Source organism: Nesoenas mayeri (genome assembly GCF_963082525.1).
Source record: "Nesoenas mayeri genome assembly, chromosome: 3".
Classification (NCBI taxonomy): Eukaryota; Metazoa; Chordata; class Aves; order Columbiformes; family Columbidae; genus Nesoenas; species Nesoenas mayeri.
This window is the reverse complement of record NC_137544.1, coordinates 63,289,837-63,313,457: the sequence shown is the minus strand read 5'-3', so window position 1 is coordinate 63,313,457 and position 23,621 is coordinate 63,289,837. Positions and strand designations below refer to the sequence as shown.

The following is a 23,621-nucleotide window of genomic DNA, read 5'->3' as shown; positions in this document are numbered from 1 at the left end:
TAGCCATCTTTGATAACAGCGTGTGCCTGGCTTAGCAAGGTTTAAAAAACACAAGAAGTTCTGGCCTGAACTGTCATAATGGAGAAGGTAAATATGCTCCCAACAGGCACCTGAATGGGTTTTTCCAGCTGCAAGCAGTAGATGCACAGTAGCACCATGACAATCTTGCTGCCTCCAGCAGATGTCATTTGTCATGCCAGTGCCAAGAGAATGTACACCAGAGGAAAGAGCCCCAAAGGTGAGAGATGGAAGCATTTTTTTATAATCTACATTTGTCTCTTGCCTTGTCTGCAGGAGTTAACCTGGCCCAGGGCTTGTCAGCACGACGGTCGTAATCTGGAGAATCCGTGACCTCCACGTACTCGTTAAATCGAAGGATTCTTCTTGCTTGAAGTTCAGCCACTGTAGGCCTCAGGCTGAGCTGTAAGTGGGAGGCAGAAAATAGTACGTTTAATAAGATGAAAAAAAAATAAAACAAAAGCTGAGGATATGATGTAATCTCAAGAGAACTTTGATGGTATTTCTAAACAGGGTCACTTTCAGGTGTCTAAAAAAAGGCACCATCCTGGGAGTGCTGCACAGCAATGGGGAAGCAGCACAACCTAATTTCTTCAGTTATAAAAACAGTCTTTGTTGGGCAGGTCAGCGAGAATTGTGACAGTTAGCCTCGGAATATTAATTGTGACTTTGCAACTGTCACACCATTTACCCCATGAGACAGTAGGTCCTTTTACATTAATGATTACACAGTCTGCTGTGTTCAACTATACTATTGAAAATAAGCAGGAGGTGCCTGCCTAACTAAAAAGATTATTTTTGAAAATCTAGGGGACAGATAATCATTATGATGCCAAATTGTTTCAGTCACCTCAAATACCATTCACTTTAACTAATTAAGGATGACCATATTACGGAAACTGTACTTCTGCAGAGAAGGGCAGACTAGGGAGACATATTGAAAACACCAGCCCTCCACCCGCAGAACAAACACCCAAAATCAGAGCAGCAGATCCGTAATGGCTTTATCTCCAGGCGCAATGAGCGCAATCCCCCCTGCAGCAGCCAAGACCACTGACATGTCTGGAGGAATGGTGAAGGGGTTTCTTAGGGCCCACACTGTTTGTAGACCTCTTGGCTGCTCTAGGGAAGAGTAGATCTACAGGTGTGGCTTCCCTCCAACATATGTGACAGCCGTGGTTATGCTCACAGAGGAACCACATGTAATTTCTCTCCCCTGCTTACAGGGATAAATATTAAGCATGACCAGACTCCGTATGCTTTTCCAGGTAGGGGAAGCTGGACAGGATGGAGTTTCCTTCAAGATGGACTTGGCTTGTACTGCTTTTTGAACAGACTTCTGATCTGGAGGCATGACTGATGGACATTTGCAGTAATGAATGCACACTGATTTTTAGAATCTTATAAAAAAATTATCCTATGTATACAAGTAGACAATATATAAAACACATCATCACCTTTCTACTGAGTCTACGTTTTATTTCTCTTTTGGCTTCCTGTTCCTCTTCTTCATTCTTCTCTGTTTTTAGAAGAAATAAAAATGAGTGAATATTTAAGTATTATAACTGCACATACTGTATTTCTCTTGGTTGAAACCTTCAGGACCTAAAGCCCTGGCTCATGTTTCCTTGTATTTCTGAGAGACCCTGCATGTGTTGTCTGCTTTTTGGATTTTGTGTACTCTCATTTCTTTTCCCTGTCCTCATTTCCCTCAGTTCTGTAGACATCTCAAGTCACCACTGTGGGTCAGGAACACAGCAAGGAAGAGGCATCTGTCATTTCCTTTCTGTGTAACAGTAAAGAAGTAGTACCCTGAAAGAGCTGCCTAATGTTTCAATTACTTCTCATAACCTTAAAATCACTGTTGCTTTTACTTCCAACATTCTGCCTGTTGACTTTAAAGTCTAATTATTCGTAAGGGTCAAGAAAAAAGTTTGCTCTGAGTATCTGAATCAGCCAAGTGTCCTCTGCTGCTCAGGATACAATGAATCAATGACAATTTGTTTCACTGTCAGTTGTTACTGAAAATTGGTTTTGCTACTTTAATATTTTTTTCCGATTTTATATATAGTGGCCATATGATTCAGTACTCAAACCCACTTGATTACAGGCCAATATCTAGACCAAGTGAACAAGTATAACATAAAATGACACTTTTTTTTTTTAATGTATTTGGGTGTGAGACTGGAATGTGCTTTTAACAAATTTCTATGCTAACCAAACTTGATTTCTTGAGTGCCAGTGAAAATCACACTTACAAAGGCATGCTCATACAGACTCAGAAGTTTTTAAAATCAATGTACGTTTTGAAGAATATTATATGCCCTTTCAGTTCACCTCCGATGGTAATATGCAAAGTTAACTTTGCTGTGGCTGAAATATCCCACCTGAGACACCCACAAAATTCTGATCCTGTTTTATTCATGGTTGCAGGCTGCATTTGCACATTGCATTCCAAGCCTAACTATAAATTTAAAGAAATGAATTTATCTATTGTGGATACAGCCGACCTGCATAGATGAAGAAGCAGTTTTAAATCCTGACACAGACAGATTTGCCCTGTCTGCTATGGCCAGCCTGCTGTGATAGCAACCTGGCTGCAGAGGACCCTCTGTGTCATGACTGATACACTGGAGGCAATACTATGACAGGTCATCTTGTGGTACTTGCAGATTTCCTTTGCTGACTCAAAGGCTCTCATGTAAGAAGAATACAAGGGAAAGGGGAAGAGGAACAAATGATAAAAAAGAAAAAGAAGAAAGTTACAGTAGGAAAAAGGCAATGCCAACCCAAGACCTGCTCTGTGATAAGAGCTGAAATCAACCCCAGGTTTCCATTGGCAAGATGCAATTGCAGTCTTGCTGCCAGGATTAGGTTGGCCCTAGTGTTGATGGCGATTCTACTGAGATACTGAAATGTGAATATAATTTATGGTTTATTAATAGTTTTTCTCTTAAATGATGAATAAATAGATGGCCTGTTTCCATAGGGGTACAGTAAACTGACGAAAACTGAATAACAAAGTTAAAAATTTATCTACATTTAAAAAAAATATATTAACATATATAACAATAAACAAGTTGGGTGCACTTAAGGACTTATGACTTCAAATGAGAACTCTTCTTATTACATCTTCACCTAACAAAATCAAAAGTTCTCTAGCTTTTAAGCAATCTGGACATCCATAAATCCATGGGTCCAGATGGGATGCACCCACGGGTGCAGAGGGAGCTGGCTGAGGTCATTGCTGGACCACTCTCCATCATCTTTGCTAAGTCATGGGATACAGGAGAGGTGCCTGAGGACTGGAGGAAAGCAAATGTCACTCCAGTCTTCAAAAAGAGAAAGGAGGAGGACCCAGGTAATTATAGAACGGTCAGCCTCACCTCCATCCCTGGAAAGGTGATGGAACAACTTATCCTTGGCACCATCTCAAGGCATATTAAGGATAAGAGGGTCATTAGGGTCAGTCAACATGGCTTCACCAAGGGGAAGTCATGCTTAACCAACCTCATAGCCTTTTATGAGGAATAACCAGGTGGATAGATGATGGCAAAGCAGTGGATGTGGCCTATTTTGATTTCAGTAAAGCATTTGACACAGACTCCCACAGCATCCTTGCTGCTAAACTGAGGAAGTGTGGTCTCGATGAGCAGGTAGTGAGGTGGACTGGGAACTGGCTGAAGGAAAGAAGTTGTGGTCAATGGGGCAGAGTCTAGTTGGAGGCCTGTATCTAGTGGAGTGCCTCACGGGTCAGTACTGGGGCCTATATTATTAAATATATTCATCAATGATTTGGATGAGGGAATAGAGTGTCCTATCAGCAAGTTTGCTGATGACACCAAGCTGGGAGGAGTGGCTGACATGCCAGAAGGCTGTGCTGCCATCCAGTGAGACCTGGACAGGCTGGAGAGTTGGGCAGGGAAAGATTTAATGAAATATAATAAGGGCAAGTGTAGAGTCTTGCATTTGGGCAGGAACAACCCCAGGTTCCAGTGTAAGTTGGAGAATGACCTGTTAGAGTGCCGGGTAGGGGAAAGGGACCTGGGGATCCTGGTGGACAGCAGGATGACCATGAGCCATACTGAGTTAAGAAGATGTGTGGTGCTAAAAGTAATGGATCTGGTGCTCCTGCTTCCTTCAGGTGGTATGGAAAATTCCAGCTGGAGGACCACGTTTTAGCAGCAGGTATGAACTGACTTGCTTGCCCAAACAGGAACACATTAATGCACAGGAACACACTTCTGACTGCTTTCCACCTTAAAAGTAGATCTAATCTGTGTGATGTGGAGAAAGAAAATATAAACACAGTGTTCCCAGCTGCAAGTCCCTTTCTCAGATGTCCTGCTGCTGCTCTACTGGCAAAGGACCAGCCCAGCGAGCGTCCTTTGCTTGCAGGAGTTTCCAGCTAGATCCCAGCAAAACTATGTTTTTCCTCCTTCCCTGCCTGCAGCTTCTGGGAGGTCAAATGGGGATATGACTCCTAACAGAAACAATTTGTTTAGCAGCACTTATCATGGCCTTGAAGTTAAATGATCCACCAGTCAAAGCTGAATGAGAAGCTTCTCTGGCATCTACACATCATTGCTCCTGCAACTTGCCATAATGGAATCTGGTCACCTTCTGTTCTGTGGGACATTTGTTTTCTAGCAGAAGGGGAAAAGAGAGAAATTGTTCTGCCTGAGGACTGCTCCATTCTTGACCGAAGCGTAAAACCAAACTTTTCATTGTGTCCCTATGGGATTAGCTATGTTTAGACTTCTCTGTGGTCTTGCTAAGGAAAGAGAAAGAAAAGACAAACAAAGCGCTTGCCTCTTGCAGCGCTCTGGAATGCACAAAGCGGTTCCTCTTTCCCGGTTTTACAAGAAAGATAACCATTAATATTCCTTAACTAGCACCAAGAGCTAAACTCTTGTTTTCTACAAAGCCAGTACTGGCAGGCATGCAGGTGCACAGTACAAGAAGTTCACTGTCCCTTACAAATACAGGAAAAATCACAGTTATCTTTATCTGAAATTCCTGGAAGAATAAAAAAGTTTCTTTGCCATAATGCAATACTATAAATATTACTGGCTCAAAGCCAGTACACAAGAAACCTGTCTATCAAAAACCCAGGGCTTTATCTGCTCCTGCAAGTGGACTCTTGAGTATCGTAACTGTGTTTTAGTGTGGGAAGACTCAGAAGTCAAATTGTTTTCATAGAAATCTGCCTGCAATGTCTTGCAATCGTACTCAGTTACAGGATTTTCAGTAACTGGTTTATCTGGAAATATTATCAAAACAAAATTTCTTGCAAGATAGATTTCCTCAGTAACTGGAAATACAAAAAAAAAAAACCCAACCAAACAAAAAAAACACCACCAACAAAAAACCCACAGACTTTTTCTGAACCTCTTAAAAGATTTGGGCTGAACTTAATCCTGAAGTAAACATTTGGACCTTTAACACTTAATGTAACCTCAAAGTCTGGTAAATATTACTCAAAACAATACTTTCCCTTAGCTACAGTTTACATACATGCAATAATATAACCCCTTCTCCCCATCCACTGCTTAAAAATGGGAGGAAGGAAGCTTTATGAAAGAAATTCCAACTTATTCACAAAAGCTGCCTACAACAACAAAGGCATTTAAGAGATGTAAACATTTTCAAATGATCCACAGGAAAGGAATGTAATAATTTTTATAAATAATACGAGTGCTTTAGAGCTGAGAGGGAACTTGCACCCTGAAAGGGCTCTGAGTCAGACTGTCACCACAAACCCTGGCTTGCTTTGGTTCACTTTGCTTTTTACAGATCACTGTCAACTTGAAGCATTTTATATCTCAGTGATGAGCAAAAAGCAGTTTGGGATTCTCCATTCTCATCAATGACTCTGTGATTTTTTGTGATTTGTAATGCTGCCTCCCAGCCTTCATCGCTTGCTCTCCCTTGCCTCTTTAAGGCAGCCCCCAGCAGCAGCAGGGGAGGACAGCTGGAGGTACTGAGTGCACAGACTGGTGCCCTGCCAAAAGCTTAAAGTAAACAAGCTGAAACAGGGGAAGAAATCTCTTAACTGCTTCCCAGTCTTGAGCTACTTATTGTAAAATCAGTAAACGGCATAAACAATGGCAAAAGGGATATGAAATACATCACAGGTTTGCTGCTAGATTAGTTATCTCAAGGTTAGTGAGTCAGGGCAGTAAGGAAGCCAAGTTCGTGCTCCCAGCTCAGTGGCTGTACCCTGGTCCACCAAAGATGTTTTGGAATTACCTTTCTCACATAGTCCAGCATGAGCGTTTTTTCATATAAAAGATGTTCATATTTCAAATTTTATCTTTATTTACCTATGCAATCCACAGGTTCAGAAATCACAGCCTTAAAAAGTCTACTCACATTGTGTATTGAACAGGAGTTCCCTGATCCATCTCCTGTGAGCCATAATGTGTGAACTGTAGCTTCCCTTTTTATTAAGACATGGCATTATTTGGCTTTTGAATGCTTGGACAACAGCAGCAGGATTTCATTAGCATGGGAGGTTCCCTGAAAGCCAACAATGGCTATGTCTCCTTGATTTGCTGGCCTGAGCAGGAGACAGAGTGATCAGTGTGTGGACTGTGTCAGCTTAAACAGCCCATTTTCTTTCGTTCCACCAGGGCTGCACAGATGAACTCCAACTTTTCTGAATGATCATTGGAAATAATGGCATTATACCTGCTCTTTCAGTTACATGAAGCTTGGAAAGTTCTCGTACTTGAAGAATAGATGAGGTTTTGGATTTGTTGCAGTGTGTGAAAGGCTGTCCATGTGCATTGTCTCCATTTATTTCTTCTACTTAAGCATCAAGTACTAGCTACCCTTGCAGAAGGAAGATAGGGCTAGAGGAAAAGGGCATGGCAACTGTTACAGTGGAGTTTAGGTAGCAGTAGTTTAGGTAACACACATATTATGAAAAGATTCATACAGGAAGACAAAAAATGCCTGTTCTGAAGTGTTTGACAGCCTATGAACAAAACAAACATAAGTAAATGGGAGAACAGGTATAAAGGGTAAACCACCCAATGTACTAATTCCTCTGCCCCTGACTATTTGAGTTATAGACTTATATTTTTCAAGAAGGATACTGAGGAAGGATTTAATCAATGGGAAGATATTCAGTGAGGGTGTGTCATGCAAGTTTCCGTACAGAAGATGTCAGAAATGGATATGAAAGCCAGCATGCAGAAGTGGCTGGCATATACCTATTCACTTTTCCTTGAACACTTCACCTTTCCTCTTTCTACTCTACCTTCCAACCTCTGCCCTTTATCCCAGCTCTGACTCCTACTGATATTCCCTCTTCCTCCTCATAAAAATTAGGCAAAATTTAACTTCTAAGGGGTATCTATGTCATTCCTGGTCTTTGGGACCAGTTTCAAGAACAGGGATTGTGACAAGAAAAATTTGGCATGTTGAATATATGTGATTTTCACAGCTAACATTACAGGTTAGTATACAGATACAATGTTGGCACGTTACTTTCCAGCACATCATTTCCTCCAGTTATGGTTCTAACACTAAAGCAACAATGATAGGCTTCCATATGAATACGACATATGTTCACTTTCTAAGTAAATACTAGCTGAAATCTGGATAAAATACTTACGCTTCAGGATATTTCTTTGCTCTAGCTCTTCAGTTGTAGGCCTCTGGCTAAGTCTCCTGTGAGAACAAAGTAAGTGACTGATTCAAAACCAGATCCAAATAACACATTATGATTAGTAATACATTTTAAAAGGTGTTTCTCATATGGCCATGCTATTTTTTGCCAGCAGAGGTATGCAACAACACAGGTAATTTCCAGACACAGTTATAACAACCATGACTGTAACCTCAGTACTGACTGTCCATTTGTCTTAAAAGATGTACTATTGCCACTCGAACACATAAATAACTGATACTTGAATAATATTACAGAAATCGTACCAGCAAATTGAAATTCCTCATTTGCAGGTATAATTTTATGAAACAGTTCATAAACCTTTTCTCAGATATTTTAAATACAAATCCTATTCTTTAAAAACAAAAAAACAGACAAAACAAAAAACCCAAACAAACCAAACCAAAAACCAATATAAGCTGTACATTCCTCACTGATTTGTACGTACAATACAACTGGGAGTTTTAACTGGAACTTAATTTTACTTAGTTACCTGCATATAACAACTGCCATTAAAAGAGAAAAACAAAACAAAACAAAACAACCAATCCAAAATCAACCACAAACCAAATGAAGATACTAATTTTCTGTTTTGTATAGTGGAGAACATAGTTGATATTGTCTGTATGTTTACTAAACAAGTTCACTTGAGAAAAGGAGCAAGAAAAATTTCAGCCCTACAATTTATTTTGCGGATGTCTTAAAGACAGTGAACCTCACACAGTCACTATGAATGATCTTCAGCCTTGTGAAACCCATGTGACTCAAACCACGCTTGGACTTACAGCTTTGGTTGGCAGGAGCAGCAGGTTTATCACAGGTGACCAGTCCCTGCTGCAGGACATCCCTGTCCCCAGGACCTGACCTGATCCTGACTGAGCTGTGGGAACAGGTTTCCCATCCGACCTTGATGCTGCTGGGCACTGACCACCATGCCAGGAATTTTTAAGCAACTGGTGTCAAACTTGGTTGTGAGTTTAGGCACGAGCACAACCCTGACAGGCAAGGACATTGCCTCCTGCCACCAAAGCAGAGCTGTGCGGGGAGCGCGGAGCTTCCTGGCAGAATCAGTGATGGCCCTGCACAAGGAGCTGAGGATGGGGACTGGAGCAGCTTCTGCAGTTCATCCCCTGAGAGAGCACCAACAAGCAAGCTGTGATCACCAGAGCTGGGATTTGGTCAGGAAAGCGGTGATAACAACCACGCTGCTTTATTAGCAGAAGCAAAATTACTCTTGGGCCCTACAGAATAGATATATCACTCCTATGGTCAAGGGACAACATAAATGACTTAGCCAGCCACCCAATTCCCAGAGCAACTCAGCTCATCTTCTAAGTGCTGATGCCGGGCTGCCGCACTCTGTAGTGGAGCAGTACTGGGGACTACTCAATATCTGGAAATCTCCAACAAACACAGGACATCCTCCAAATCCATCTGGACAACATTTCTGAGCACAAGAGAAACAAGGACAGGCCTGGGAAAATCCAGACATGTTGTAGTCTGTTCTCAGAGATCACGAAAGCCAAAACTAACATTTATGAGGATTTTTTTTTAAAAAAGCTTGTAAAAATGTAAGTGAAAGTTTGTCTTTTTAATGCAATGTTCTCAAATCCAGGAAGAGAAAGTAACATATATCCCATAGCAGTTAAACTGCATGAGAAAGACATGCCGCAGAGGTGTGCATGGTAAAACACTAAACACTGACCTACAAAGTCAGCCTCCCTCAATTTCTTTTGCTGGAACCAGCACAACAATAATGAAGGAGTTAGAGGAGGATGGGGAGGGCCAGAAAGGATAAATACGCGCAGGCATGCTCTGTGTGTCAGGAAGTATTATTCTGTCCAAGATGGGGATACACAACTGCAAGCCCTTGCTAACCAATGTGAGAAAAAACTTGAACGACGACACTGATTATTCTGGAGTCACTCCTATTCTCTTCCCCTTTTTTCTGTCTTTTATTTTTTTCACTTTTTAAACCAAAGAACCCGAAACCCCAGCAGCTCTTGGATTTGTTTCTTGCAGAACAAAAATCATTATTGACATTTTAAGGTTTTGCGAGAAACAAAAATGCTGTTTTCCAGGCAGTTGTAGCATGACGACCCTGCACTGCACATTGGTCTGCATTTAAAATGTGAACCCAGTGTTCTTGATTCTCTTCCTCCACCTCCACCCAATGAAGCCACATTTACTCTATGACGGATACCTCACTAGCTTCGTTCCAATCTGATGTCTGATTTCCTGCCTCTCCTCTTCAGATGTACGCTGCAAGATGTTTTTGTCTTCTAATTCTTTCTTAGATGGTCTGTTGCCAAGTTTGATAGCAAGAGTATCCCTACGACGAATTTTACTTGCCAAAGAGCCTGAGGAAAGGAGGAGGAGGGTAGATTTAGTTCATTCATGCTTAGGTTATAGAAACAAACTCTGAGTAAAAACTTTAATACCGCCCCAAAGCAGTCTTGTTCCCACATGCAGGAGAGGAATTTTAATTAACATCAAAAGAAAAATAGTTTTAGCTCAGTTCACGACAATAGCAAGCTGAAAGGCTAGGATAAAAAAGCTACAAGCCAAACTGATAGAGGAGTTTTACAAACATCATTTGTCATCTGGGAAGTGATGGGAGAAAAGTGACAAATCTACATTTAAGTGTCTTTGAAGTTTGATACATCACAGGTTGGTTTATTTGTCTGCTTGGTGTATGCAGCAACCTGCTGCTTTTTTTTTTCTTCAGCCTTAAATGGTTTAGTCTCATTCTGTCATAATTTCCCTCATTCTTTCAATTTTTCTCAATCTAATACCACTTAGTTCTTGTATAGTGCTTTTCATCTTTAACTGATTTCTTAATTAAACCAAGAAACACAGTTTAGAAAAGCGCCCTGAGTGCTTGTAAAGTAACCCAGGCAGGAACACCCAGGCACTGAAGCAATCTGTTCGTCTATAAAACAGACACAGTAGGGACAAGGGCCATGCAATTTTGCCAGCATTAGCTTCAGCCAGCTGTGGAAGGAAGAGTATTTTTCACAGCCTTTAGTCCTTCCCTTGCCTCTTGATATTCTGACTGAGGAGACTACACATGTCGTAGGTCAGCAGGTTTTCACCACACAGTGCAGTTCGGCAAGGCCACAGTCTGCCAGCTCACTTCTCATAATACACTATGCTGCTGTCTGAATACATGCATTTTTGGTTGCTACCACTTTGGATCATGTTCAAACTAAAAGCAGAACCACAGAAGACTTCAGCCTCTTGAGCTAGCTGGCACTTCACCTTTACTGCACCAATGGCCAAGGGAAAAAAAAAACCTCACATTTTCCCTCACCCCGCCTTGGTACACAGCACACTTTTGTGTTCAGGCCCTCTTCACTAAGCACAGTGAAATACCTCCTCCTGATCGGCTGCACACAAGGCTCTCCAGCCATGGTTCAATGGTAATTTTATTCTGACACGCAGCCAGTGCCAGGGGCAGGCTTGCTCTCCTCTCTACCCTTGACAGCCTGTGGCTGCCACCTGCTTTGCCCCAGCAAAGGTGCAGCCAGCGGGTGAGCTGGATCTGGGAACTGACTCGATTGCAAATCAGCTCAACAACAGACAGTGCTGCAATAACGAATATGAGCAGTGGCCTAAGGGAAAAAAAGAACATCTGAGAGCAGGGATTAGGTGGAGAGTGGGCAGGACCACCTCTTTCATCAAGGACTCCTGCCAAATTATATCTGGTGATGGTACAGCCATGACTCCAGGTGAAATTTCACAGCTGTCAACTTGGAAGTAATCCACTGTGATCTGCTCTGTCTACTAAGGTGCTCCAGTGCTTATAACATCCTGATCAAAGAGGAACAAATGACTTTGAGACAATGAAGCTGCTGACTGAGGGGCTTCCTCTGTCATCTAGCACAGCCAGGTGGAGGATCTCTAGTGCAATTCAGTTGAAAGCTACACTGGTGCTTTAAGGGTCGAGGTTCATGACATGGCTGAGTCAAATCAATGGCTCACTGATGCTCTAACGTGGAAGCCTTGTTCAATCCTCATGTTCTCCTGAACCTGCTCCTCTTTACCTCCCCAGTAGGTTTCTGGTCACAATTGTCTGGGAAAGGAGAAGCAGGACACTCACTTCTCAGTAATAGGGAGACATTAAATAATCTAAAATCATCCCATGTAGCCATACCCTCCTCGCTTTACTTTGGCCTAACATGGGTCAGGCATGCTCACATAACTCAATGTGCAAAAGCTAGCCTGCAACTTCTCGGTAGGATGCTTACTTTCAGCACTTGCATTATCATCATCATCATCGTCGTCATCATCATCTGTGTACAGTATTGGCCCATCAGAGTCTGAGTCGCTGCTGTGGCTCTCTCTGCTACTTTCACTCTCAGGAGGGGCAGCAGTGTCAGAAGCCTCCTCCATCAGTTCAGAGTGTGCCTGGTCAGGTGCCTCCTCTTCTTGGTCTTCTTTGGAAGCCAAGCTGTTAATTCATAAGCAGACATGGTTACATTAATGCAAGCAGCACAGAACACAAATGGGACAGACTGTATAAGCAACTATGAAAATAAAAGTTCTGTTATTCAAACTAATTTCTCTCTTTCTAAAGAAATATACATATATAAAACATATATAAAGTACGTGCATGTGTGTACATATCTGTATATATGTATGTTAGGAAAAAAGATGCAAACAATCTGGAATTATGTGCTGCAAAGCCCATATAAAGAAAAATCCTAATTATTTTTTATTTCTTATGGGATGCAACTAATAGCACATAAAAGCTACTAAGAAGAGAAAAACAGTTCATAAAGTTGGGAATGACAGGAGTGGATGGGAGCGCAAAGCTTTCTGTTCTGGAAGCCTAACTCTATTTACTGTAAATGCAGTTTTATTGCTATTGAGTCCAAAATAATCTCCATCACTGATGAGCATAGAAATCAGCAGCAGAGTGCTCTCTGCCTTAGGAGAATCTGTGGTGTGAATGAAGGGTGAGGGCAAGGAGAGAAGGAGTACATGAACGTAATGCTGGCACAAATATACCAGCAAAAATTTAAAGGAAAGTCTCTAGGCCACTGGTATCTAGACTAAATCCTCTTGGCTTTTTATGAAAGATGTTGGTTCTCATGGCAGGGAAAAAACATATAAATAAGCCAATTTCTTTTTTGCTGCTGACTATTTTGCTTAAAAAAAAAAAAAGTAATTATGACCTTGCTCTTGACTAGATTTTATAGTATCTGAGACTTAGACAAGCTATTAGGCAGTGGCAGACCAAGCACCTATTAACCAAAGCCTGAAACTGTCATTTTCAAGTCTGCAAGTAAGTTCAGCTATTGCATTGAGAGCTTTAGCAGTGAGATATTTAATGATATCCACAACAAAGTAAACTCCCAGTGTAATTTGGCATAATTTCTTTTGTGCCTTTATGAGAGAGAAATAAGTGTTATCAGCTACTAGCCAAACTGCTGATTGCAGTGGTCACATTAAGCCACGCAGTGATGTAGGAGACAAGTTATGAGCAATGACCCTCTGGGGGAACATGAGGTGCTGCAGGTGACTGGCTCAAAGACATCGACAAGGAACAAATTGTGCTGTGATGCAATACAAACTATCACCTGTCAGAAGAAGGAACAGAAGAGATCCCCACACACAATGTTCCTTAGGCAAAGAAATATAGCTTTCCTAGCTGTGAGTCTTACCATTCACGCATGACAGCCATACCATCTTACCTTCTTGTGTCTTCTCCACCAGCATCTGGACTGCTGTTCAGGGCCGTACTATTCAGGCTCTCGTCCAGGCCATGCTCAGTCTGGAGCAGAGGTGTAGAATCTGACCCAGGGATGGAGAGCCCTGCCACACAGCCATCTGAGACACCTTGGGCATCTGAGGAGCCAGTGGGCTGAGCGGCTGCAGCAGGAAAAGGAGGTGGAAGTGGAGGTGGAGGAGGGGCAGCGGTGGGAGGAGGTGGGACAATGAGCTTGCTTGGTTGGTCTGCATCCTCCGTTTCAGAAATTACTATGGAAGGTTGCTCAGGCTCAGGTTTTTCTGCCTTCACTTCCAACCTGTTGACTGTGGCACCTGAGGGGGAAGCAGCAGCCCCATCTGGCATTGTTCGTGGGGCTGACTGTTTCCCAGGTTTTTTCTTGCCCCTGGGAGTCCCTGATGTGCCTGATTTGCTGGAAGTTTCCTTAGAGGTTTTGGGCTGAGATGATGTGGACAAAGGAGATGGTGATGAAGAGGACTTGGAGAGTGGTGCTTTTTTTGCATGAGAGGAACTAGCTAAAATAAGAAAAGAAAAAGCATTTTACAGTCTTGCAACTATATGACTTTTGTTCTTTCTGCATGAGTTGACTCATGCTGATATTAAAAAAAAAAAAAATACACTTGATGATACTTCTACAGGCTTTCATCCATGTGCTTGAGAAGAGTAAATGTTGCAGTCCAAATTTCAGCTTCAGAGGTGGGAAAAACTGAAATGATGAATACTTGCCCAAGAACAGTGCAGGGGGATTCAGCCTTTGAAACAGGTGAGAGTTTGATTCTGGCATCCTGCCATTGGCTCATTCCAACTTTTCTGGACATCATCTATAAAGTCCACTACTTTTTTCTAAATGCATCTAGTGTCCTAGTTAAAAAAATTTGGTACCAGACAAACTGCCGGACTTTTTCATTATGTGAATTTTTGGTCTGAGCGTTAGGAGAACATGATGATTTCCCTTATGCTTTTCAATGAACACCTCAGGTTACAATGTTATTGGAAGTGGTCTGCTCACAGTTAATGGCAAGCAGCAGAGGACAGCAAAACGAGATGCACTTTCAGGTCCATCTGGACATGTCCATAAAACAGAGACAGAAGCCACTGATCTCAGTCTGCATAAATGGTCTCCAGAAGGGAGGAGGCACTGAAGGCCTCCTGTACCTCCTGGAGGTCTTTGTTTAACCAGTGACCAACTCAGGTAGCTTTGAAAACATAGCAAAACAAGGTTTTGACACTAGCTGTATAAGCTGGGCAGTGATGTTACTGTTTAATCCTGGGATACTTACTATACTGAAGCATATATATATATATTTATATACTTATATATAAATATATAAAAATAAATATAAATATAAATATATAAATGCCCCAGTTTGCAAGTGATTTCAGCTAGCCTGCAGCCTCAGGTGCATTCCAGTCACATTTTTGATTTCTGATGTACCCATCATCTGGACTGGGAGCTTCAGACTTCTGACTTTCATTCAAAAAGCAATAAAAATGACAATCATCTTAACGATTCAGTCCCTTTCATCAAACTGCATTCAACTCAAACACTTCTGCTCTAGTAAAAATGCATTAACCTCAAGAGAACAAATGAAAGCATTATAAAGCTACACAGCAGCCTTGCGGCTAAGCTTACTGAGTAAAACAGAGAGCTGTAATAGAAATCTGCTGAAAGGCCTATTTTACTTATAAGCATTTAAACAAAAACAAAACTCCAGCAGATTAGGATAGAATCAAAATACAGATACTGGCCATAATAAGCTCAGGATATAAAAATAGCTTTTACAGTGAGACTGTTCTCAGTCTTAAGGTGGAAAATAATACAGAAGACACATTATACTGTTCTCTTCTGTAGCTGCATGTTATGGTTTATAAACATTTATAATGCTGTGGGGCTTTCAGTAGATCTGGAAAAATCTGCAGAAACTCATGACTTCAGGCAAATCACTGTCCCTTTTGGGGCTGCAAGGTGACTGTAAAGGGCCCAGCACAGAATCTACCGATACTGCACTAACCATCCACATCTACTACAAATCACTGACTTACCAGAAAATCAAAAGGAAGCAAAGAAATGCTATAGGCAGCAGTCTGTAACTGTAATAGAAATAGATGGTGGCTTCAACTTGAATATTACTTAGCAGAAACCTTACTGAGTAAGCGGATGGTAGTATTAAAGGGTTCTGGTTCTGATCCAGCAAAGCACTTAAACACAGGCTGGAGGTCAACAGAACCAGTTACATGCTTGCACTTAAGAACTCCGCATAATACAAATGTACAGCCACACTGTAATTGTTGCTGGGAAAATGTCAGAGGCGATTTCCATTGAAAAAACCCTATGTTATTCTCAGACCCTTTCTGAACCTGCAACCAGATACAGAAACTTGACAGATTTCTCTGAGGGAAAATCCCCCGCATGCTTTCACATAGGTCAAAAGTGCTGTTGCTATTGTTGCTTTTGACTAGGCTGGCTGACAATTTTCTGTCATGCCTCTTTTTCAGCAGAAGATTTGAATTTTGATTAAATGAAAAATTTCACGGCTGTTTTTTGCCTTTTGGCAGCTGTCCATGCCTATGTTTATGTCCCCTTCTCCCAACTCTAGTTTCAATTTGGAAACCTGCTGTGGTGCCCTCAGGAGAGCAATGGCTCAATTGTTACTCATATTCCTCTTCTCCTTCACAGGACTGGGTCACTGGTTGCATCAAGTGTTCACTTTCATGGGTATCTGATAAATCCCTCATGCTAAACACTGCTCCCAAGCAGCTCTATTTATTAAGTATCGCCCTACTTCAATGTACTTTATGTTGGAAAAAAATTACCAGTGGAATATGTACTATTTTATATAAGTGATCTATTAATATATTTTCTAATACAGTATCAAGCATTGCATAAAATTTCAGCAAGGCTTTTAGAAGATATCTCTGGAATTTGAATGCATTTTAACTTAAGAACTGAGACACCCAAGAGCTTGTTACCAACCACTGGTCTAAACATTTCTTCATGTGATAGGCTGTTTTATTTCTGAAAGGTGTGCTGTAATAAGGTTCCTTCACCTGGGAAGAACTGAGTTTTCGAGCTCAAGGTGAAATAGAGGCAGCAAATTCTGGGTTCTCAAAATGTTTATTCTTGTGGTTGTCTGATGTAGTAGGGACAGTTAATACCGAGTTAATGGATATTTCATGGCAAAGTTATTATTGTAACTCTAGCACTCTTGCAATATTTTCAAACAGTCCTCTTCTGTGTGCTTCAAATACAAAATGTGCCAAAATGTACAGCCTATGGAGAGGTATACTTGGAGAGAAAACTGGAGGGACTGAAGCATTTTGAAAGACTGACAGATGACTGAAAACACAATGCTTGTATAAATTGGCTGATGCATATACACAGTCCATTCATCATAATACTGCTTTGTGTTGAAATTATATTTGGATGTTTTCATGTCAATCATTGTCTAAATTACAGCCATTCAAACTCAAGTTTAGTAACTTAAGAACAGCTACCTGTAATATTTAATCTAGCATCACTGCTGAATTTTGGTTTGAAAGTGTAGTGATAAACACGTCTGCTTGTGCCCAGTGATGGATGTTTTCAATTTCCAGTGTGTATTTAGAATGACTGTAAGCCATCAGCCAGATCGGGGAAGCCTGGCGATTTCTAATGAGTTGTCTGTGAGGTTTTTTTGTTTGTTTATTTTGTTTGGTTTGGTGTTTGTTTGTTTTTGTTTTTAGCTAAAACAACTGCTACTCAACAGTCTTTAAAGACGTCTTCATGGTTTTATCTTTTACTTCTCTAAGATCTTTTAATTCTTGTCAGAACAGCATATATTCCCAGCAGAAGGCTACAGCAATACCAAGGTAGTTTTACTTCAGGGCAAGTCATATGTCTGGTTTCAGAAGTCACATTTTCCCCTGCTGATTCTCCAGCAGTTCTCTGAGTTGTATTTGTGCCAGCATTCACACTTGATCTGGGAAGCGCATACATTCACTAAAGAGTGAAGGGATTTGTGCACTGTCTGTGGTGTTTGCAGACAGCAGAACCAGAGCTCAGGGGGAAGCTAACTAAAAAAACCCTGGCATGCTCTTCAGTAACGTTGTTATGTGCACAGGCAGAAGTTCCCCTAAGACCAAGCCAAGCACCCCCATGCTCATGCACCCACCGGCGCTGGCGCTGCCTGTGCAGTACTTACCAGCTTCTCGATTTGCACTGTGACCTGTTGGCTTGGGCGGTGGGAGAGGAGGCTGCTTAGCAAGAACCTTTCCCTTTTTTTTAGCATGAGGTGCTTCGTTACTCTTATGGCTGGTGGTGGTGGAAGCAGCACTAGCATTTTTTGGTGGTAGCGGAGCTTTTTTAGATTTAGGCTTAGGCTTGGGTAGTGGTGGAGCATGGGATGTCGGAATTTCTGGGCAGTGATCAGTAGTGTTCTCTATGGATAAGAAAGTGAACAGAAGCCAACTGATGCAGACATACGCCACATACATTGAACAGCAAGCCTGACAACAATGACCACTTTTTGCTGCTTGAGCTCTTGGGAATCAGGAGAGATTTCTTCATCTTCTGCCTCTTATTGAAGTACTATTTCAGAAAAAAAACCACCACCCATCTCAAATCAAGTCCTTCTCATGGAAGATTTCTGCCTGGCACTTTTCTCAGTCTCATCTTTTCTAGACCTCCAAGGATCTTCCTTAATGTTCAGTATCCCCAACTAGACCACTGGCTGCAAACTAAACAAGGGAAATGCCATTTAGTCCTCTAATTCCCTTGGCTTCTTTCCAGCCCTCTGAGATCAACAGGCTATAAAACTCAGATTCACATGAATCTGAATGTGAATAGAGCCATTTTCTCAGTCAGGGGTTCAAATATGGCTATGCAGCTGAAATTTTTGCCCAAAGCAACCCATTCTCCTAAGCTGCAGGCTGCTTGCTCATAGCAACTTCATTTTGGGTATCTTCCCCAGGGTACTTCTAGTCTTTAGAAAGAGATGAAGCTAAATCAAATGGGATATCATTTGCCATGGGAATGCTCTCTTCTCTTAGAAGCTCTTTGGGTACTGTTACAAGACTGCACTTTGAATACTCAGCAGTTCCTTAGTCAACAGGATTTGGACTGTACCTACATTGTGCTGTGCAACAGGAACGGCTCTGTAGAGTGGAAGAGCTAGCACCGAGGACCCAGCGTCCACAACGTGCATTTCAGGAGACTCAACTTTGGACTAGCTTCAGGCTAGTTCTGTAGATTGCATGCCCAGTAGTGGCGGGAGCACAAGTTCCTGAATGCATCTTTTGGTTTAGTTTAATCCAAAAGAAACCTGGCTTGTGTGCTCTGCAAACCAAAGAAGGGTAAGTGGGGATAACCAGGAAATTAACTTCAAAAGCGTACCCCTAGTGCCAACTGCAATGTTAACGTACGTGAGCCATTTGCAGTCAACAAAATTTTGCAACAGAGTCGCTGTGGTTTTAAGACTTAACTGTTCCCAGATGAGAACAGCTGAAGTTCCCAGATTGGAATCTTCATCCATCCACTTGCACCAACTCTGTGCCCACTGAGTCTCAAGACAGCTTTCCCTAACCTTTCAGAAAAAGGATATTATAAAAGCAAGAGCATACCATCAGAATCATATGGGCTTTATCTGCATGTTACTAAAAACTACAGTGGTTAGGGAAGAAAGGAGCCAAGCAAATATTGCAAGGACTTCTGAATCGTCTCTTTTATCACTCAAGAGGAAAACAATTCATTTCTTGCACTATGTTTCTATTTGAGCCTCATTCTTAGACATGTTAAACGGCCATTCCTGGATCTTCTGTCCATTTTGTGCTCTCTTCCTTCTCAAGTAAAAGATTCCCAAGAGATAAGCAGCACCTTTTCATTTTAAGATTAGTAGATGAAAAACAAATGACACGTTGGACAACAATGACATTCTTAATCTCAGAAACAAAGCCTTTTCAACCTCTATCTTAAGGCTTGTTAACATGAACCTAATGCATCACCTGGAGTTATTAAAAGCAACATGCACACACATATCTTCATGAACTGAAGAAATTAACATAACTGTCCAGTGTCTTCCTCATTTATTTCCAGTCCATTACAGACTAATACATTTTTGCTAATGTTTTGCAAGAATCATCAAGAGCAACCTTTTACAGCTTGCAAACAGACACTTTAGAGCACAGATTCTTGCACTGCCTCTTTGTTTTCCAGAGAAAGAGCTTTGGAAAAAGAAAGAAACATACATACTTCTTATATTTTGTTCTCCTCTTTTATAGGAAAAGCATCTCCTTGCAAAATTCTACCTACCTTCATTTGAAGTTGAAAAACTGATTTAATTCTGAAAAAGCAGGACATTTTAAGATTTTAATTCCATTAACAACAAACATGGCAAGAGAAGGTAAGATTTTGTATTGTGAAAATCTTGAAGGACACAATGATCAGAAAGAATTTGAGGTGTAAAAAATTATTTGAAATACCTCTTACTTACGGGTCCAGCATGTTAAAATTTTATTTACTAATAAGAAGGAATTTAAATCTTGTGTGCTTATACACCGTTGCTGTGTTTTGTTTCCAGTCATATTAGTAGAGAAAATATTAAAAAGAAAATTATAATCTAGGAGAAAGAAATACAGCATTCATTACATTCTAAAGTATTTAGAATCTCAATCAATCTATATCAAACTACAGAACTGATTAAATCATGTGTATTGGAATTTATCTTCTGAACCAGGAAAAAAGTACAAAACATAAGGCTAAAGCTTTACTTAGTTGCAAATCAACACATCTTAGTGACAACCAACTAAAAGTTTTCAAATTTTCTTTAGAGAAATAACTAAAAACTATAAATTGAAAGCAAAACTGGAATAGTTAACCCACATAAAAGTTCTTGCTTGCAGACTTCAGTTGTGATTAAAACTGGCAACTTAGATAACATTGATTTTAACCAAAATACCTTGCCATCACTGGGGTATCTTTATCTAGGACAGTTCTTTCCATACCGTTATGCACATCATACCAAAGGCTGGCAGACTCTTTCTGCACAGCAACATCCTATCTCCTCAGGTAGTTACAGCTCTCATAGAGTCTTGACTGCCCCTTCATTATGTACATGCCTTTTGCTGGCCTTGACCTATGAATCTTCCTTTTGCCCACAGCCAAGAGGAGAGCTGTGGTGAAGACCTTTGGCCTTTGACCATATCATCTCTCTTGGTGTCTTATTAGCCTTGTCATTTTTAACTTTGTTAGCTTCACCTTCTTTTATCTCATCCAATGTAAACTTGACTGCTCTCAGTGTCAATCTGATCTTGCCCAAACTATTGTTTCTCATTTACTCTTGAGATACAGATTTCCAGCTCCTACCTGACCCATCCATTATACCGGCTTTTGACAGCAACAAGCCAAGTTTTGAAGCAGATACTTTTCATTACTTTTCCTCTGCTGTCCCTCAGGCTTTGTGAACATTCACTGCCTGTCCTCCCTCAAATTCTCCTCTGCTGTGATGCCAAAGATGACAATTTTTAGGCTGTCGGCATTGTGCTTGTTATCCTGATCTGGTCTTCTCTTGTTTTTCAGTGCCTAACTACAGTTCACTTTTACTGCAAGTCCATCAGAACTTTTTTGTTGTTTTCTCCATTTATGTAAGACATTACAATAAATTCCTGGTGTATACGTAAGTACTGTAGTAACACTAACAACTAATAATGGCAACACTGGCTTGATCCTAAACAGTGTCAGGGATGGTTTAATGTCTGCAAATGGCTCAAGATACAATTACGTTGTAATTTTACCCCCCTAACCTGATTCTGGTTGAATATGGGCCCTTGGTCTTCATGCCTGCTCTTTCTTTTGCATCTTTTGCCAAAACAAGGAGGCATCTGAATCATCTCAAACCCATCTGTTTGTTCAACTCGATCCCCCAGGTACCTCAGTACCAGCTGCAATGTATTTTTATTGCTGTTGTTTTTCTTAGTGTAGACATCTGTTCATCATGAACTGACCTTTTAACAAAAGTTCTCCAAAAGACCATCGGATAGGAATATCTCCTATTCACTGCCGCCTTGATCAAGACATCTGCTGTAAAAGCAATCTGCCTATAAATTACTCTTTAAACAGGAAAGTAAAACAAATGTTAATGTCTCATTAAGCATTTGGATCAATAATATGTTTATGTTTAGAATAAATTTTCCAAAGGCCAGATTTTCAAGAAAAATCACTTTGAGACCAGATTTTCTTGTTGCCAGAAACTGAGATCAGGGCCAGACTCTTAAGAAAGCTGTGTTCTCATGTAAGCACCTAAATGATGGTCAGGGTTGCAAAGTACTCAGTATACAACAGCTCTTATGGGGACTCATCAAGCCTTAAACTCTTTCAGAGAGATGTTAGTGTGCCACATGCACTGGAAAATCAGATGGCTTTGGAATGTGGGACCTTTTGCAAACTCTGGACCAAATGGACCTTCAAAAATTCTGGGCATAGTTTCAGATGCCATACATGACTGGGTTGTATAATACAAGAATTTTTTCCTTACTTTCGTGAACTTCTAAGGAACTGAAGGCCAAAGCCTTTCTACCTCAGGATTTTATCATACAGTGCTATTATTTTTGTTCCTACAGCTAGATCAGTGACATGAAGCTAGCTCACAGAAAACCAGCAGTGCTGCAGTAGAAGCATATAATCTACATCAACTGCAAAGCATCCTTCTCCTGCAAGATGAGCACAACTCATTGGAGTAACTTTATGTAAAACGAAAGTTGGAAATAACATATGACTCGTCGTCTTTTGCAGGATGACTCCCTGCAAAATGAAACTCAATAAGAGTTTTGAGAATCCTGAGTTTCCTTTCCAGCCTACACAGAGAGCTGTGTTTTGATTAATCAAAACCCAGGAAGCTGTCATTCAGAAACATGGGACACAGGGCAAGACAAGGTGTCTTTTGTCTCTTTTTCTGACTCATTGACTGGGCTGATGCAGGTGGTCAACTCATACAAATCCTTTCACAAAGTTCAGATTTAACCAGCTCATGTTTTTGTTCCTGCTATTGCTACTAAAATTCTGTTCAAGAAAAGACCCATTCTAATTGTTAGAAAGCTTCCTTTAATTTCCAGTCTAAATGTATTTCAAGCCACTGTTTATTCCTTTCTACTTGTGCCAGCATTGTCCTTTAGCCATGCTTTCTCCTGGCTATATACCAACTTGTTACATTCATCAAACACACCCAGGCTCTCTCAGGCTCTGTTTTGCTAGGCTGAACAAGAACAGCTGTCTCATGATGCTTTTTGCAGCTCTCTCTGCAGTTTTGAATTCATCTTTCTTGAAGATGGATGAGCAGATCTGTATGCCTGCAGATTTCCAGACCTTACTTACTCTATGATTTCAACAGCACCATGTGCAAGAGGTCTTGTAACAGAGACAGTGTAGAAAACACGAGAGGGAAGAAAGGAACAGGTATAACATCTGAGCTAAAGCAACCATATTGAGATATTTTGCATTGGTTCCAAGATTTTAAAAAAAGGGGGAAAAATAAAACCCACTGACTGTCATTGTACATTACCAACTGTCCAACTTTTACATAATAAGTAAGCTGTTAAATCAAGAGAGAATACTTAAAAGATCTTCTCTGTCAGCTGCATACTTTTACCATTTCTTGGTCTATGGAAGACTTGAAAAGTGAAAGGCATGTAGGCTTCTACATTCCCCTATACTTTCTGTAATAGATATGCTCAAATAATTCAATTGTCAGTTCATTAAAATCACATCTATGCTATTACTTCTGGAGCCACATCAGAATTTCTTTCCTATAAAACAAAGAAAAAAATACCTTTACAAATCAGGAGCTTTCCTCTGCCACTCAGGTTTTGCGGGTGAAAGCCCATGCCTCTCACGTCAGCCTGCTGGCACAAGCCAGCCTGGCTGACTTAGTGAACAGTCTCTGCCCAAATACAGCTTTATCTAGAGTAGCTTTCCTTTTAAGAAGATTTGGATTCAGCCTCATTTACATAGTTCAGGTGATGAATTGAAGATATACTATTCTTAGAAGAACTAGTTTTAGCCAGCAAATAACTTAGCTGAAGTAAGTGATTCCTTCAAAGTCAGGGAAAAAAAAAAGCCCTTTTATGTATGGTGCTCATATTGATGATCTACAGAGTTCAGGAGTGTAGGAAGCCAGCTAGGCACACAAGAGCGAAGAAAGTCTTCCTTCTACTCTCACAGTG

At 40.9% G+C, this 23,621-nt stretch overlaps 1 protein-coding gene across 1 annotated transcript in view; it reads right to left on the bottom strand.

The window, feature by feature from the left end:
* Nucleotides 1-23,621, bottom strand: part of PHACTR2 (phosphatase and actin regulator 2) — a gene marked incomplete at both ends in the record, with an annotated part of 128,741 nt that overhangs the window by 1,830 nt on the left and 103,290 nt on the right. The window contains 7 exons of the mRNA XM_080341429.1: nt 284-421; nt 1,476-1,537; nt 7,643-7,698; nt 9,900-10,056; nt 11,947-12,149; nt 13,396-13,945; nt 17,612-17,848. Of these exons, the coding sequence (XP_080197555.1) occupies nt 284-421; nt 1,476-1,537; nt 7,643-7,698; nt 9,900-10,056; nt 11,947-12,149; nt 13,396-13,945; nt 17,612-17,848 (1,403 nt within the window). The remainder of the gene's footprint in view (nt 1-283; nt 422-1,475; nt 1,538-7,642; nt 7,699-9,899; nt 10,057-11,946; nt 12,150-13,395; nt 13,946-17,611; nt 17,849-23,621) is intronic.